Here is a 19,220-nt window from a genome sequence, read left to right on the forward strand (position 1 = left end):
AAATCATTTTTAAAAATCCATTTCCTTAGTTTGAGACTGGATTCACACGAGTGTTCCTCCAATTCACTAAAACCAATGCTCTGATACGAACTTGTAACATCCATAAAATTCATGAAAATTTTAAACTTTTTAAACAACCCAAAAATCATCATTGTTTACAAAATAGTTTTCAAAACATGTCTATTATCAGAGTTTGTCCAAAATCACAAAGCCAAACAGGAGGAGGTACACGATCACGCCTTCACCTTCCCGCGATCCTCTAAGGTACCTGAAACATAATCCAAAACTATAAGACCAAAACTTAGTGCTCCACCAAACAATCAACACACACAAATAGAACATATACCATAAAAACATGCAATGGCTCCATAGCTGACATACTGGATTACCCCTGAGCCCACATCATAAGTCTGGCTTGCCCTCGGCCCACAGCTTATGTCTGGCTTGCTCCGCGGCCAAATCAGTCCTCAAACTGAATACCACTAAGTCCTCAGTACGAGTCTGGCATGCCATTGCCGACCCTCAACTCATATCTGGAATGCACACGATCCCTCAGTATGAGTCTGGCATGTCCTCCCCAGCCCTCACCTCATATCTGGCTTGCTCCAGGGTTTGTTGGCTACCGCACGGAGCAGTACAACCTCAACCCAACCCACACAATATGTCGATATATAACAGATAATAACATACACAGATAATCAGACAGTATCACATGTAGTCCTACATATCTACCAGACTAGCATATAAAAACAAGCATGCATATCTATTACATACTTAGCAAATCAACAAATATCAGGTTATCAACCAATGGGCCGGCCTTTGTGCCTTCGACTTGTAACTACAGTGAGGAAAACTCACCTCACACTACTGAATCATACTGAAAGTCTTCGGCTGCTGGCACACTAAAATCCCCGCACTATCACAACAAAATAATCATCCAATTAATAATTGGATTACAACCTAGGCTAATAGTCTATCATTAGGGTAAAATGCCAGTTTACCCTTTCCTAGTTTGGCTAAGACCCAGGCCTAATCTTGATCCAAAAGGCCCAAAACTAGGTAATCACTTAAGGCCCATAATTGGCCTAATTTTCCAAATTGGTACCAAACTCCTACTTGGGCCTTACCTTAAATTCCATCACTTCACTTAGCCCAAAACACCAATACTCAGATGGTCCAATAAGGGCCCACCCATCTAACCCAAAAGGTGGCCCAAACTTGAACCCCAAACTTGCTAAACCCAACAGACTGAGTAAGCGGGGCGTACCCAGCTATACACTTAGTGTACTCTGCCTTAACCAAGAAACGCGTTGTTGACCACCTACACCCATCGTACGCCCTGGTACACTCAGCGTACGTGGTGGCCATGCAAATCTTCGAATAAGGGCTTAATCTATTCAGTCCAAACATCCAATAACTAGATCCAAGTCTAATAAGGTGCTCTTAAGCATAAAGTTTCCAACTTTATGGTTATGCATGCATCATTAAGACCCAAAACCAACTTCTTAGTTGGTCTTAACCACTAAAGACCTCTACACTTTGTATGCAAGCATTAAGTTAGTGAATAAAACATTTTTATGAATTAACACAACTCAAATCTTCTGAAAAGGTATCTCCTTTGGTCTTAGAGTAGCATTTACTCATTAAGTCCAATAAAAGGGACAAAACTCATAAAACTCCATATGGCTAGATCTCTAAGAAATACAAGTAAAATTCAAGGCTTTATACCTTCTGGAGCTTCCCAAAGAGATGAAGATCTCAGATCTACAAGATCGAATCCCACACCAAAGCTTCTCAAAGAATCCTTCCTTCTTTCTTCAACACCAAGAACACATACATACACACAAGGGCTAGGGCTTGCAAAATCGACTCAAGGAGGGTGGAAGCTGAAAGGGTGAGGGAAATGAGGTTATAAGGGGGATTATATAGGGCTCAACCCTAAAAATTAGGGTTTTCAATATATGATGAGTACGCCCTGCATACATGGATGTACGCCCAGCGTACTAGGGTGCGCCCTAGTACGCTTAGCGTACACACGTACGCATGGCGTACTACCATACATTACGAAGTATGGTTTTGCCATTAGGGCTTCTCATGGCTACTTACTTCCACTAGAGGGACCAAATGACACGAATTAAATAATAAGGATGAACTTAAAAGTACCTGAACACCGTGGTGTTTCAGCCTAAGATGCAGGAGTTGTCTACGCAGCTGCAGGAGCTGGACATGGGTTTTATCCGTCCAAGCAGTTCTCCGTGGGGAGCATCGATCTTGTTCGTGAAAAAGAAGGAAGGGTCACACATGATGTGTATCGATTATTAGGAATTAAACAAGTTAACAGTGAAGAACCGTTACCCACTTCCGAGGATCGACAATTTATTTGATTATGTTCAGGGTGCATCTTGGTTCTCCAAGATTGATCTTCGGTTAGGATACCATCAGATGAGGATGTACAAAAGATAGCCTTTAGAAATCGTTATGGTCATTACGAGTTTGTGGTGATGCCTTTCAGGCTTACCAATGCACCAAAAACGTTCATGGATCTCATTAACCGGGTTTGCAGGTCGATGCCGGATCGGTCTGTGATTGTTTTCATTGATGATATTCTGGTCTACACTAAGGCCAAGGAGCCGCATTTGCACGAGGTGTTGGAGACCTTGAGAATGGAGAGGATTTATGCCAAATTCTCCAAATGTGCATTTTGGTTGCGTGAGGTGCAAATTTTGGGGCACATCATTAACCAGGGGGGTATCTTGGTGGACCCGACCAAGATCGAGGTTGTGATGCATTGGGAGGTTCCGAAAAGCTCATCTGAGATTTGGAGTTTCTTGGTTCTTGTGGGGTATTATTAGAGACTTATTTAGGACTTCTCCAAGATTCCAGTGCCTCTGACCCGCCTGACCAAGAAGAATGTGACATTTTGGTGGGGTCCGGATCAACAGTTGGCCTTCGAGACTCTGAGGCGGAGATTGTGCGAGGCCCCGATTGACAGCCTAGAGTTTTTGGGTGCGAATGAGGATGTGAACCATTTCAGAGTGCGATTGACAGTGATGCGTTGCAACTGGTTTCGAACTGTCAGAACGCCTTGGAACTCCTTATGACCAGTTGCGATCCTCGGAGTCAATGCGAACAACGTCAGAGTGAGGTTATCTTTTCAAAATTGTCGTTCACATTTTAATTTCTTCACCGTGTTTTAGGTCATAAGTGAGGTTATTTATTTTGTCACCAAATTCCAAGGAATACATTAACAATCTCCACATTGACTTTATTTATCTTAACCATTAAGGATTTCCAAAAGTCATCCCTATCTTACTTTGCCCCCAAAGGAACTTACCACCGGCCAACATCTACCAAGTTCAAGTCAATAGTGAGTGTTTGCTGTTACAATATTTATACAAAAACCCATCTTCTAATTTGAGGGTTATAACAAACATTTGAAGATCAGTTTCTTTTCCTTTTCTTTCTGACATCTTAAGATTAGTTTTGATTTTTTATTCATTTTTTAACTAGTATATGCCGTTTGAAGTTCTGCTTTGTTGAATGTCAAGAAGATGATAAATAGACAAAAAGTGTCTTAAAAAAACTTAAAAAGCTATAAGCCCTTCATCTAACTCAACTTCATTAACACCATCAGGTTGATCAGTAGTACTTCCCCAAAATGGCAAAATTTGTGTTGGTTTCCACCAATCACAGTTAGGTAATTTCATGCTCGTGTTTCACCAACCACAACAATGGAAGACCTTTTTATTCAGTATAACATGTTTACACAAGCTAGTACATCAACTTCACAAACCATTTAGTTGACAGTATACTCTATAATGCAGTTGACAGTATACTATAGTACACTTCCATTATTAATTAACTTCAAATCTTACATACATCTTTTCATCTGAAAATGTCTGCAATTCTTTCTGCAAGGCAATAAGCAGTCGACTGAATTGTGATCATGGGATTGACACCAACAGCACTCGGTAGAATACTCCCATCACAAACGTAAAGTCCCTCTGCTTCCCAGCTCTCCCCATTCTCATCCACTGCACCTTCCTTCTCGGTTTTCCCCATTCTGCAACTCCCCATTTGATGAGCCGAACAATAAATATTCCAATCTTTCACCATTGACATCGGACCAGGTACAGCATCTACTGTCTCCAAGAACTCCTCGATCTCCTCTTTACTTGTCCCTTTGCATTTCAATCTCTGTCCATCGCTTCTTTGAGTACCCACTTCAACAGCCCCTGCTGCAATCAACACCCTTAACGCCTGTCTCAGGCCTTTCTTTATGCTTGCATTGTCAAATTTGCTAAATTTATAACTTATCCTTCCTGCTGATGTCACTTTTCCAGATCCACGGTCTCTCACCAATGAAAACACATGAGCTGTTCGTGAGAATTTCAGCATTCTTTCCTTTAAGTCTTTCCCAGAAATCCAAGGACATAAAGCAGCAAAAGATCCAGGCCCTAGTGCTGGGACTTCCAAGATGTACGTCTCATCTGACCCTGGATTATGAACAGATGTCAATATCCCCCCCTCCTGGTTTTTGCCAGTAAGATCCGAGTCATCACTTTCTGGAAAGTATCCCCATGCCATTGCAACGGGATGCATGTGAAGATTCCGGCCAATGTTAGGGTTTTTGAGACCGCTGGATATCATTAAAGATGGTGTTAAAAGAGACCCACATGCAGAAATTGTGACTTTTGCTTCGATGTGTAATCTTTTAGAGATTTCTTGGTTTAAAGCTTGAGCAATTACTCCTACACACTTCTTTCTTTTTTTCTTTCCTTTGTTTCTTGTTAAGATAAATTTCTTTGCTTTACATCCGGTTATGATCACAGCCCCATGATCAACTGCGTCAACCAACCATGTGGAATCGGTTCCCTTTTTATCCCCTGATCTGCAACCATAACAACAAGAACCACAGTAATGATTCTTTGATGTGTTTTGTGGGACAGCTTCAACTTTTAGACCAAGATTCTGACACCCTTTACGAAGAACCTGATTCTGGAACCCTTCTCTTGTGCATTTTTTAGTAACACCGATTCTTTCACACACTTTGTTCATTGCAGACATATACTCATGGCTTTCGTATAACTTCATATTTTCTTCTTCTGCCCATTCTTGAAGCACAGGTTGTGGTGTTCTAATGCAAGCTGACCAGTTGACTGCTGAGCCACCACCTACTGTGGCTCCTGCTTGAATCATTATTTTACCATCAAGGGTAGGAAGTATTCCTCCAGATTCATAGAGTTGATCCAGTGAAGGTCCTTCGAGTTTTGAATAATCTTTTTGAGTAAAGTAGTTTCCTTTTTCAAGAACCACAACTTTCTTGCCGGATTTTGCGAGAATGGCAGCTGCAACACCACCACCACAACCAGAGCCGACTATTACAACATCGCATTTGATTTTGCAAATGTTTTCTTTGAATTCTTCGGTTACATCCAGGCCTTTTTGAAGAAGAGAATGTACAAGAGTTTGATCGTTTTCTTTCATGATTTCCACCATTCCTTTCTGTAAAGGGCGCTCGTTGTGGTCCTCTTTGGGATGTTCTTCGGTGATGTCTATGTGGTAGCCGATGGCTTTCCATGCAGGATTATCTGCTTTCTCACCCACCTATTGGGAACATTCCAAAATTTCCATCAGTTGAAAATTTGTACATTAACTCTTGCTTAAAGTGAAGAGACTTCTTAAATATGTTTAATCCTAAATAAGTTTTATTTTCTTATCAAATGGTTTCAATATTAGATGGATTAAAATCTTGATTCAGTGGCACAGGGTTGGTTCCGGCATTGATCTGGGATGGTATACTTGTAGAAATAGTGAAGGGTTTAAGAATCACCAGCCGTAGAGTTTGAGTACGGATTCCGGTATGCATGGATTGGGTTTATTGTGGACATTGGGCTGTTATTCCAGCCAGATAAGATAACATGTTAGAGATAAGAAAAATAAAGAATAATGGAAAACTCAAAATTGGAAAAACCACTTTGACCAAAATACAACCACTTGATTCTTTTATCTAGTACTTATTTGAGAATGTTATTATGGAGGTGTAATAAGATTCACGCCATGGGTCTTGCATCTACAGATGCTAAGGTGAAAATCGGATGTCACAAGCCAAAAGTGAAAGGTCGTATGTTACCGTAGACCGTAGTCATGGAATAATCGATTGTTTTTCATGGATTAATAAAACACAATTAAAGTGGATGATATTTGGTTTTAATTAAATCAATAAAGAGATTGGAATAAGACCTTAAAAAAATGATTAGTATGTATAAAAAGTTGTTTAAGAAAAGGTTGATCAATGCGAAGACATTAATTAAGGCTAAAGTAATTGATTATGTAGGCTATTTTTTGATCTAGACTTTGGACATGGTTTTTGGTTTATAATAAGCTTAGAGAGAAGTGGACTAAGAGGCTGATTTTCCTAAGTGAAATGATCGTTTCATTCACGATTGAATAATATCTTTCTGTAGGCTTATATAGGATTCGAGAAAAAGAAAATTACATTGCATGGGCCGGGAATTTTTCAAGGATTAAAGGGATGTCTGGTGAAGTAAGGTTGGGAAACTAATCGACTAAAATAAAAAATTTATCAAAAATTAATAAGGAACTAGAACGTATGCTAATTTCCTTTGTCTGGTATAGATGGGGAAGAACATTAAGAGAGTTTATAAGGATTTTCTCATCTTCAAAGGAATTAATGGATATTAAGGGATGGAAAAGCCCATACGTGTGTCAAGCAAGCTTGGCCGAGGATGTGAGACATTAAAAATTCCCGACCCATGCAATGTATTTTTTTCAATGATTAAAGTGTTATGTATCTGAAAATTCCCCGGCCCATGCAATATATTGCTCTCTAAGCAACTTATAAAAGCTTCTCGAATCAGATAGATAAGTTGCTTAGAGAGCCAGGTGTCGCAACTAGGGTTTCTCCTATATCTAGAACGTGTGACACATGACGAGCTATCTTAGGGTTGTCGTCGTCATAATCCACATTTTCTGGAAACCGGTTTCTACAACTATAAACACATCTCCCTTGAGTCGGATTCTACACCTAAAAATCAAGAATCTCCTCTGGTTTCTCTTATCTCTTATTTCTCTGACCCTCTAGATTATTCAAGTTTTCGAATATTTTTGTTGCGTTAATGATGGCCATGGTATCTTGGGGAGGGTTTCTGTTGGGGAGAGTTAATGTTTGCTTCTTCTTCAAAGTCTTCTTGGTCATCTATACGACCCATACTTAATAGAACCTATCTTATTCTTTGAACAATCAAAATTTCGTACTTCTATTGGATCCTCCCTATCTCCTGACCGTGTGGGTAGATGTTGTTTGGTACGGCGGGTGGTAATATAGTGTATGAGACAGAGTAAGGGCCATTCTTTGCCTCTAGGAATTGTCGATTCTACCATTAAGCAACTTAAAAACATTTAAGGACATGATTTCAGTGTTAATATTTAACGATCTTCATGTTTTGTTTTATGTTGTTTATTTTAATTCGGTTGACAATATGACAATCTCTTTCTACATTTCTTATATTCATACATGATCACAAAGGATCAATTTGATTTCTATAATATGGTAAGTAGTTAATAATATTTGGATTTATTATTTATTCTCTTCCTTATTTACTCTCTTTATGTCTATTTATTTTTCAAGTTTTAGAATATTTACTTTGCGTTTATCGACATTAAAATCTTTAAGGACATGAGTAATTTTTTACAGCTTTTAGTAGTCAAGATTTAACAATCTTTATGTTGGTTTTATGTTTTTTTGTCTTTGTTTTTTAATGAGGAGAATTATTTAGAGTAACCAAAATCGTTTTTCATGACCGCACAATAAAAAAGTGTGTCGAGTTATTAAAATGTCATACAGTTTGCAGCAAACTCCTAAGAGTGGCAAAGGGATTTGACATCAATGTAACTACATTAGGTTTTTCCATAATCGTGTTGACAAGTGTATATATTCCAAATACACAACCACATACATAATTATCATTTATCTATATGTTGATCACTGAAACTCACCCATAAGAAGTAATTTAGATGAATAAATACTTATCCTTGAACTATAAGATGAAAGATCTACGAGAAATATATACAATTCTTGGTTTTCAGGTGAAAGTGACATGTAGTGATACTTCTCTGAGTGGATTTCATTATGTAAAGAAAATTATAATGAAGTTTCAAAAATTAAATACTAAGGAAGTCAACACTCATTTTGATTCAAGTGTCTAAAACATAATGTGAACTTTGGTTAAGCAGTTTCTCAACTAGAATATGCCAGTGCAATTGATCACATGATATATCATGCATTGTAGTTAACTGAAACTAAATTCAATATAAGAAAACATAATCAGTATATTGTCAATCCAAGAATAGAGCACTAGAAGGCAGTAGGATGCATTCTAGGGTAGCTGAAAGGACACACACTCTTGAGTTGATATACATGACATCTACGAAAATCCAAGAATGATATTATGATTCTAGTTAAATAGATCACACCAATAATTGGAAATCATTTGAGTGGTTGGAATGATACTCTAGATGGACGAGCTTTTTATTGGGCATGCAAAAAAAATGTATAGCTCACTCGACGATAGAGGCCAAGCTTATTGCCTTAGTAGAAAATGAAATTAAAAACAATATATTAGCTATCTACTTTTGGATATCCAACTGTAGGGTATTTTATGGCATCTATTTCCACATATAGCGACAATCAGACCACGTTGTCTAAAGTATACAATGTTATGCAAAACAAAAAGTCAAGACATGTTGGTCTTTGAGATAGTTATGTGACATCTAACTGAATATGGTGTTATCCAAAGTTGCTTATGTCAAGACAAGTAGGAAATTGGAAGATCCACTTACCAATGCTTTGACAAAATATTTAGTTACAAACACCACGAGATTCATTGGTCTAAAATAATAACAGAATGATTAGTAATGGAAACCCAACTTGAAATTAGTGCGCCTAATTCTCATGTTTAAAGGTTAATAATGAACTCGGTAACAATAGAATGTACTATCAATAACAATATATCTATGTGAGGTATGATAGTATGTCATTGTTGAGAACAAGGTTGAGTTAAAATTCTTAATAAATTTTAGTGACATATAACAAATAAGATGTTATAAAAATGTGCTTGTATGATTTAGAGACGGTGTCACCACACTTAGTGCGAATGCAAAAGATAAGAGGTGATGTTTATGGATGAAACAGAGAGACCATAAGGTTCTTGGTTTAAATCTATATGATATCTCTTTTTGTCTGTCTACATTAAACAAAGGTTTAATCTTCATGACATCTATGTAACCTTATATATATGAGTGAAAAGAAACTTTCAAACTTCATGAGGGGGGGGGGGGATTATGAAGGAACTAGCAAGTGGGCTAGTTTATTTTCTCCCGTATAGGTGGGGAAGAACATTAAGAGTGTTTATAAGAATTTTCTTATCTTAAATATTTACATGATTTAGTAAGGGGATGTGCCAAGCGCATAGTGCCGAGGAGGTAAGACGCGAGGTATGCAAAATATGGCGATTTGGGCGCACTTTGCACTTTGACCGTGACATCAATCGGTTTGACTAACAAGCTTTTAATTTTAGCAGGGTTTGGGTCATATCAAGTTGGACCAACCCGGACAGCATGTTAACCACATGTTGATTTTATGGATAAACTCATAGATGCTTCTAGTCATTCAGAAAACGTATTTCTTGGAGAGAAACGCGTCGCACCTAGGGTTTTTCCCTAGCAAAAATGTGTGACACATGAAGAGCCATGATAGGGGGTTGTCACCATTACAATATGCCTTTTTGGCATCCTTTTAGAGTTTATGGGATTAAAAATATAGCTCTCTTACTAGTCCACACTCCCAAAATCAATAATTTACTTTGCTCTCTCTTCTTTCTCAATGCCACTACATTCATTAAGGTCCAGAGTATTTGTTTTATGTTTATTGGTTTTTCTATAGATGTTGGAAAGAACCATCATTTTCATTAAATCCTACGATTTTATGTTAAAACTTACCGCCATTGAACAACATAAAAACCTTGAAGGACATCAGTCATCTCGTGCAGTGTTCATCAATCAGGATTCAACTATCACTACAAGAAAAATCCTAAATAGCTACGGAAAGTTACTATGGAATCAAAATCCGTTGCTATTTTACTACGGAATATGCTACAGAACGACTTGTCGTAGCTATTTCGCTACATAAATGGTTACAGAATTGCATTATGTAGCTAAATCTTAAATAGCTACGTAAAGTTGTTACGGAATCTAAATTCATAGTTATTTTAATACGGAATAAGTTACAAAATGGTTGGTTGTAACTAATTTGATACAGAAATGGCTACGGAATTGCATTCCGTAGCTAAATCTTGAATAGTTGCTATGGAATTAAAATCCGTAGCTTGTTTACTACAAATAATGCTACAAGTTTTTTGGTTGTAGCTAGTTCTCTATGAAACTTGTTACAAAATCCATGTATGTAGCTAGTTGGCTACATAATTGGCTAGAAAATAAAAATCCGTAGCTTGTTAGCTATGGAATTAGGATCCGTAGCTATTTTGCTAGGAAAATTTGCTACAAAATAAAATTTTGTAGCTAATCTATTATGGAACTTGTTACAAAATGGTAAATTTGCAAAATAGCTATGAAATCAAAATCCATAGGTATTTGGCTACGGAAAATTCCGTAGTTAAGTAGTTACGGAATATGTTTCCATAGCAAAATATAGAAGATTATTGAAAAATATATATTAAAAATACACAATTATTTTTGAAAATAAAATATTATTTTTAATTGTTTTGAAAATTTAATTATAATATAATTTCTACATTATAAATACAATTAGATTTTGATGACATACATTTGCTAATTTTTGTATAATAAAATTATCCCCATATTTTTTAGGCTTTGGAAATTATTACCCCTAAATCAAAATTTATTTACCATGTTGTTTAAAAAAAAGAATTAATTTGTTTTATTTTGTTTTTTTAGTAAAAAAAATGGTTTAATGATCTTGAGCCATGGCGTTTGTTTGAATGTTTTATTAGGCTAAAGGGTATGTTCACTAGGTATTCACTAGAAAAGTGATGCCACCTATGCGCCACATCCATCCACTTACATGTTTACTAATCCTTGGAAATGGTTATCACTCCACATTGTTTTTCTTTTTCATTTTTTTTTATTTTTTTTACATTATATTAAAAAAAACACAATAAAACATTAACAAAAAAACACATTAATAAAAATAAAAATAATTTTTTTTTAATTTTTTTTCCATTACATTAATGGTGTAATTTGTTTTGTATATTGGTATATATTTTTTAGAAAATTAAGTTAATATAATATAATTAGTAAGGATATATATTGGAAATATAGAAATCGAAAGAGGTTATATGTAAATAATATATAAATGGAAAAGGTGATATATGTAAATAATATATAACTTAAAGGGGTGTTATATAAAATTACCTCTAAATTGAAAAGAAAAATAATAAAGCTGTACACCAAATTTGTCTGTGATGTGAATATTTTGTTTTGACGCGTAGTAAAGCCCCCATACCTCATGGCCTTAAGGGCAAATTAGTAAATCTACACAAATCTACTTCCTCCCCAACCCCAAATTGGAGGTATCACGTTCAAAAGATCGCATCTCTCCCTCTCTCAACCTGATGCCGCTGTTGCTCAGCCACCATCAAGCTGGTCATTGCTACTCACAGCATTCCGATTTGTCAATCGCCGATCACATTCCTCATTCCTCAGATCACTTACGCCATTATCGATCGGAGCTCCTCTCACTCTCATTTGCTTTGTCGTTCGATTCCTGCTCCGTCAACTAGTAGATTTTTCTCGATCGTCAACTGGTAACATTCTTCTCTCTTCTTTTTGCTCCATTTTCTCTTTATCATCCAATGACTTGAAGGATATTGATCTCGATCGTCAACTGGTAAATTTTTTATTGATGAATTTGATTGATCGAGTTTATTGCATTTGATGCGAATTATGGATTTTGATGTAGTGATTGCCAATCTGACATGATTTAATAGATTTCATTTAACAATTACATTCCTAAACAAACTTGAGTGTCGACTGATATCTCTCATTTTTATCGGCATCAAAATCAGCCATTGGCTGCTGTTGACTCGCTGCATATAGTGAAGACTGAAGCTGCTGTTGACAAACGCTATGATCCATTGCTAATGAGTATAAATGAAATGTCTTAAGCTCCTTGTCTGAATAGTCTGGGTAGAATCAATTAATAATCAGGCATCAAATTTATTATACAACTTTCGTCTTTAGAGGTCGAGATCAGGGTTTTTCTTTTTCTGTTGGATGTAGTGTCTCCAATAGCTTATGTTGGTTTCCTTTCTTCTTAATCGGAATTGGTGCAAGTTCTGGATGTATCATGTGTGTTTAATCAATCGATGATGAAGGTATGCATGATGTTTACGGACAAGTCTCTGTGTTAAGCTGTTAGTTAGTGAAGGTAGGTTAATTTTGTATGAAAAAGGAACAAAAGTATGAGTTGTTAGTTTATTAGTGCAGTAAACATACATGATAACTTTTAGGAGGGTTATGTACATCAATTTAATAATCTACCATCTTTCATGAAGTTTAAAACTTAAGTGAGTCAACTAAGATGACATAAGGTTAAGTTGTAGTTGTAGTGCAGCAAGGATTCCTCTGTTACATAGGAAAGGTTTGGACCAGACAAGCTTTGTCTATATAAGTTAATAAAGAGGATGACTCTGAAAGGGCATTCATGTCTTTTACACAAACAATAGATTGAGAGTGAGTCACTACACTGTCCTATCTTATTCTACCTACTTTTTGGATGGGCAAAAAATAGCAATTTTGTCCTGTTGACTTGATATGGATTGACATGGGTAAAATCAAGTGCATAATCTACATTCTTTGCAATAATTAGCATGATGACTGATGAGATTAATCTTTTAGTATAGTATGATATCTGGACAGACATATTACAATTCAGAATATAGTATGATATCTGATAAGCCCCAACTTTACTGGGTTATAGCCAAGGGGTATTTTAGAACTTTTGATATTAGTACAGGATTTTATGTTAATTAGTGGTAGTACCATATTAGTGGGGACAGTTTTTGTGGTCAGGTATCCTAGTAGTATATGTATCTAGTTAAGATGTTTACCTAGAAACAAAAGTACACATCTTAATAATTTAGATTTTATTAAGATGTTATTGTATTAGGTTTTGTTTCATTGGTTGGATTCAATAGAACAAAAATAGTTTTCTTTTGATAAATTATATGCTTTTCACTGTTTTATGTATTATTTCATTTGTTCAATGAATCTTCTATATAAACAGATAAAAATAAGTTTACAATAAAAATATATGTTCTAGTTATTTGTATGAAAGGACTGCTTCACAACTTGTTCTAGTTATTTTCATTTAACTTCAAAAAGTCTTTATGTATACTATCTAGACACCCCTCTTTCCCTTCCTAACATTCCTTTGAACTATGTTATAATGTGCTAAGTTGGTGAAGGGTAAAACGGTCATTTATCATATTCAAATAGTCTTTATGTATGCAATATATATATATTTTGAAAGAGACTATGTATGCAATATTAATTAAAGGCATGAACTGTTTCAACTTTTTCTTTGTTCCAGGTTCCAATCCACTCCACTCCACTCCACTCCAATCCAATCCAATCCAATCCAATCCAATCCAATCTAGGTGATAACAAAACCATCATGTTTAAGCTTTGTGCTTTATCTTGTATACTTACTATGACATTGTAAGCTGTTATTTATTTCATTTTTAAATGCAAAAAATAGCAATCTACTTTCATTAAAGTATTTGCATTATACTTTTAGTTTTTGTATTTTTCAAAGTAAAAAGTAGGATGCTAAAATAAATAAGCAAACAAAAGTACATTGGTATTTTAAAGTAAAAAGTAGTATGCTTAAATTTTTAGTAAGATATTTCTATAATATTTGTGATCTAACAGATTTATAACTTCCTAAGTTTTTAAAATTTCAGGAAAGATGTCACAATTCTTATTAAGAGACACATTGAAACGAAAGGAACATACAAATGTACGTTTCATAAACATGTACTTTGAAAACTCTCCTACCCCGTCGATGTGTAGGAATGCCGTCCAACTACAATTACAAAGCACTGTTATTAGTTGGGTAGATTTTTCAATGTATAATGTGTCCCTAGTGAGAAAAAAATTTCAAATTTGAAAGTAGGGTTGTTCACTATTTGGATAAAACCGAATTGTCCAATTGGACAATTTGGATTGGACTATTTGGTTCGGATATTCGGATTTTTGGATTGGTTTTCAACAAAACCGAATTATTATTTTGGTTTTCGGATTAGATTTGGTTTATAAAATAAGAACCGAATAGTCCAAAAAAACCGAATAAACATTTATTATTTATTTATTTATAATATATAAATCTATAGTTATTTATTAATTTTGTAATCTATTTTTTCAAATAGGTTCAAAACGTCTCACCCAATAAAAAAACATTAATATGCATTTTTTCTAAAAAGTTATATATCTATAAAATATTTAACTATAATATATCTTCTTAGTAATTGTTTATAAATTTCAAATCACAACTAAATAATTTGTTTTTGTTTTTAGTGTAAAGTTGGGTAATATTATAATTATATGTCGTTTTAAAATATTTCGGATTTTGAAAACCGAATTATAAAAACCGATCCAACCGAATTGTAATTGGATTGGATCGGATCGGATCAGATTTGAATTTAGTTTGGACTATTCGGATCAATGTTTTGAAAACCGAAATCAATTTGGATTCACTTGATTGGATCGGATCAAACCGATCCATCCAAACGAACACCCCTATTTGAAAGTAGAATGCTATGATTTTATCGTAAAAAAAAAAGCTATTCTGATTTATGATGCAAAAAATTCCATCAACTTTCAGTTATCACCATTTTCAAGAATGTTCATGTCTTTGTTTGCATGGGTTTCCTCATCTACTTTGGCGTATGTATATGGAGGTGATGATAGTTGTTATGCATCGGTTAATGGGCGGGAGTATCCGCGGATAATTGTATTGGCAGACGGGCGGTCTGCCAATACAATTATGTATCGAATAATGTTTTACGTTAAATTTGTAGCGACTTTTGATTTTGAAATATGTATCTTTTGATGTATTGGATATTTCTTTTAGTTTCTATAGAAATACTTTGTTATTTTTGGTTTTATATTAATTGTATTTTTGTAAATTGATATAATAAGTCAAATTAAATAACCGAATTTTATAGAAAAAATGGTATGGAACAATTGTTATGGAATTGAACACAAAAAAGTTGTTACGAAATTTGCTACGGAACGAATGGCTACGGAATTTGTTACGAAACGAATGGCTACGGAATTTGCTACGGAACAATTAGTTACGGAATTTGCTATGGACCAAATGGCTATGGAATTTGCTACGGAACAATTAGCTACATAATTAGCTATGGACCAAATGGCTACGGAATTTGCTACGGACCAAATGGCTACGGAATTTACTATGGAACAATTAGCTACGAAATTTGCTATGGACCAAATGGCTACGGAATTTGCTACGGAACAAAATAGATACAGAATTTGCTACATAATTCATTGTTACGGAATTGTGATGGAAGTGTGTTGTAGTTGAAATGCTACAGATAGACGTCGTAGCAACGGCCATAGCAAAATTGCTACGGAACTATAATTTCGTAGTTAAACATTTTGCTACAAGAAATCTTACTATGGAATCTCATTGGCAAATTCCGTAGCAACTTCCGTAGTTATTTAGGTTTAGCTACGAAATTACCTCATTTTGCTACGGAATTTTTCCGTAGTTAAATCGAAATTTTCTTGTAGTAGCATCAACTTGATTTATGTTTTATGTCTCGTATGTTAATTCGTCCGACGACAACCAGATAATCTACTTTTACCATTTCTTTATTCATATATCATCACCAAAGATCAACATGGTTTTCTGGACGAAATTTGGTAATTAAGTAATAATAATTGGATTTTTTATATATTTGCATAGAATTCACATACAATTCTCAATATTATTTCTTGGCTTGTTGGAATTTATTATTACTAATAATTTGATATCAGTACACAAAACTAATCGTTGAGTTGTTAGTTTGTCAGGTCTTAAATAAAAGAAAATCATCAATGGAAGAAAACTGAAAAGAAAAGAAGCTCTTTATGGTAGATGGCATTGAACATTTAACAGGTTCTCATACAACTTTGACCCTCATTTAGGTTACATGCAAGAGTCACCATACCATGACTGCTTTGATAATTTTCAATTTCCTTGAGATCGAGAAAGCATAAGCAACTGCATTCACGACATTATTGAACCTACTTGGTGGTCTATTTACCCTAATAGGCCCATGCATCGGTTAGAATAAAACGAGACTGGGTGAAGAATCTGAAGGCGTCGATAAACTTGTCTTTGATTTGAGCAGTGTTTGCATTTACTTTCCTTATATGCAACTTTTCTAATTTTCTGTTACATGTTTTTTCTTTTATTATTAACTCTGTAAATATCATTTAATATGTATTAGATGATATTAAGGAGTCCTTATCAGTTGGGAAACTATTCTTATTTTTAGTAGTTTTAGTATTGTGTTCTGATTATTATAAAAAGACATTTAGATGTTAACTTTAATCATTCCACTAAATCATCTTTCTCTCCTTTCTCTTTTGACATTTATCAGCGATTTAACCTTCTCAATAGTGCCATTTCATAGTGTTTTTCCCGATTTTGGGCTTCCACTTTATATTGTGTTGTTCGATTGTATTTGTTCAGTGTTGATGTTTTTATATATTACCATTCGGCTGTGTACCAAATTTACCTCTAATGTGATGCTTGAGGGTGGGACAGTGTAGGCCAACTCGTGGTTACTAGAAAGTTAATTCTTCTGCAGAAATCTGGGTCTAATGGTGAAGGATATTTGCGTTTACTTGTTGATAAGGTCTCTTTGATTGCTTAGATCATTTAACATGATTATGACATGCAGTGGTAGTTGGAGTATTCAATAGAAAGTTGGCATGTTTCATGTGTACTATAAAAACAACTTAGAGAGTGTCTTCATCGTCAAATTATTGGTTTAGGCCAATCAAATATGTGGGTCATACTATTTTCCAAGATTATGATCAGAACTTTCTGTGTTTTAATTTAAGTCTGGAATAATATGCAAACAAAGAGAAAAATGGAAGAAGAGATCACCTGAGAAAAGAATACCAGAAGGCAGAGAGTCTTGAGGAACACAAACCCGAGTCTGATAGGAGTTAGAAATCTATTATTAAACCACTTCTGCAGAACCTTCTCCCTCTTATTTAAGGGAATTTCTGAGAATTTCTGTACGTATGGCCATTTATGAGATAAACAAAGAGATCCAGAAAGTAAAAAGGTACCCAGTCTTGTGGAAAGAAGTGCTACGACCAATCTCACCGCCATCACTGCTTCAAGAAACCCCCTCTTCATCAAATGATGAGCTACCTGTTTCCAATTCCATCACTTAGGTAACAACTAAAATTACTAGAATTCAAATTGAAAATATTGAACATTTAGATTGATGTTACCTTCGTTGGTACTGAGTATTGAGAGCCAGAAGCAGTTGAGAAGGAACGAATTGATTCTTCTACCTTGTTGCCATGATCATCAAGAGAATTCAAAGGGAGTGGTTGCAGGATGACGTCACATAAGCTGCTAAGAGTCTCCATTTCTGATGAAGAAAAGCTTTTAGTTTGGTAATCTTCGGCTCTCCCACCTCGTAACAGAGGGTGACACTCACCCTCATTCTCGTCATACATCTCTCTGTCTTTGTAAATTATGTTGATTTCAGGTGGGATTGAGGTTGTATATGTTTTGGTATCATATACTATGTTAATATTTATATATTAAAGGTTTTGTCAGGTTCCTCGACGTTGAAATATGGAAAGATGGGCCGGGGTCTCCTGATGTGTGTATAGTGAAGCTAAAAGCACAATTGTTTAACCGGTAGTAACTTTGATACTAACTTTGTTAATACCCATGTAGTCACATGCATACTTTGATATAAATTAAATATTGACTAAATTAAGTATTTTTTTTCTGTTCAGAATAAAATTACTTTAAGTATATATATATATATATATATATATATATATATAGATCCGGTAAGAAGGAAATTTTTGGTGGGAAGGTAACAAGTTTTTTTTCTATATATTTTTTTGACGAATAAAATAAATGAATTATTAAATAATTCATTTGTAAGATGATTCATAAGAAAAAATTCCCAAAAAAACATCTTTATGATTCATTTTTAAGTAAATTAAGAAAAAATTCACTTTTATTACAATTTTAGTGAATAACAACAAAATCATTGTATAAATGAATCATCGAGATGTTTTTTTGATAATTTTTTCTTGTGAATCATCTTACAAATGAATCATCTAATGATTCATTTTGTTTGTTCGCGAAAAAAATATATAGAAAAAAACTTCTTACCTTCCTACCTAAATTTTTTTTTCTTATTTGATCTTGACTCTATATATATATATATATATATATATATATATATATATATATATATATATATAGGGAAAAGTTCAATAGACAACCATTATTAATCAAGGAACCAATGAACCAATCCTAAGCATCAGAATTTAAAGCGATCAACGGCAAAAAGAAGAGTTGTAAAATTTTATAATGGACGCACATGTACCGGATTATAAAAAAACTCACTTCATTTTTTTTCATTTAAAATTTTTTTAGGCCAAGTTTTTTATCGAAAAAAAAACTGAATACACCGTTGTTCACGATTTTCCGTCCTCTTTCCATAGAGATCCATGATGATATATAAAAAACGAACTTTTTTTTTTCGAAAAAAACTCAATTAATTTTATTAGTTTTTTCAATATTTAAGTTTATTTTTATAAAAAAATTAATTATACAAAATATTAATTTTTTGTACTCTATTAATAAACATCAACACCGACTAAAAAAAAAAAAAAAAAAAACTCGAACAGTGTAGATTCACACTGTGAATCTAAACTGTAAATATTTCAATTTTTAACATTCACAATATGAAAAATCTCGAACAGTTCAGATTCACATTGTGAATCTGAATTACTATTATGCACACTGTGAATCTGAGAAGGTTCACAAAAAAAAAAAAAAAAAAAAAAAAAAAAAAAACCTTGATCAGTGTAGATTCACACTG

The 19,220-nt window shown here is 34.4% G+C and overlaps 1 protein-coding gene across 1 annotated transcript; it reads right to left on the bottom strand.

Moving 5' to 3' along the window:
• Positions 1–3,714: 3,714 nt before the first annotated feature.
• Positions 3,715–17,896, bottom strand: LOC145159464 (long-chain-alcohol oxidase FAO1-like). The gene is made up of 3 exons (XM_079078460.1): positions 17,599–17,896; positions 17,243–17,515; positions 3,715–5,607 (listed from the first exon to the last, which is right to left on the bottom strand). The coding sequence occupies exons 1-3, from the start codon at positions 17,827–17,829 to the stop codon at positions 3,886–3,888; spliced, it is 2,226 nt and encodes a 741-aa protein (XP_078934586.1). The 5' UTR covers positions 17,830–17,896; the 3' UTR covers positions 3,715–3,885.
• Positions 17,897–19,220: the final 1,324 nt, after the last annotated feature.

Source organism: Lactuca virosa, chromosome 2, assembly GCF_052849685.1.
Source record: "Lactuca virosa cultivar CGN04683 chromosome 2, Lactuca_virosa_CGN04683_v6, whole genome shotgun sequence".
Lineage (NCBI taxonomy): Eukaryota > Viridiplantae > Streptophyta > Magnoliopsida > Asterales > Asteraceae > Lactuca > Lactuca virosa.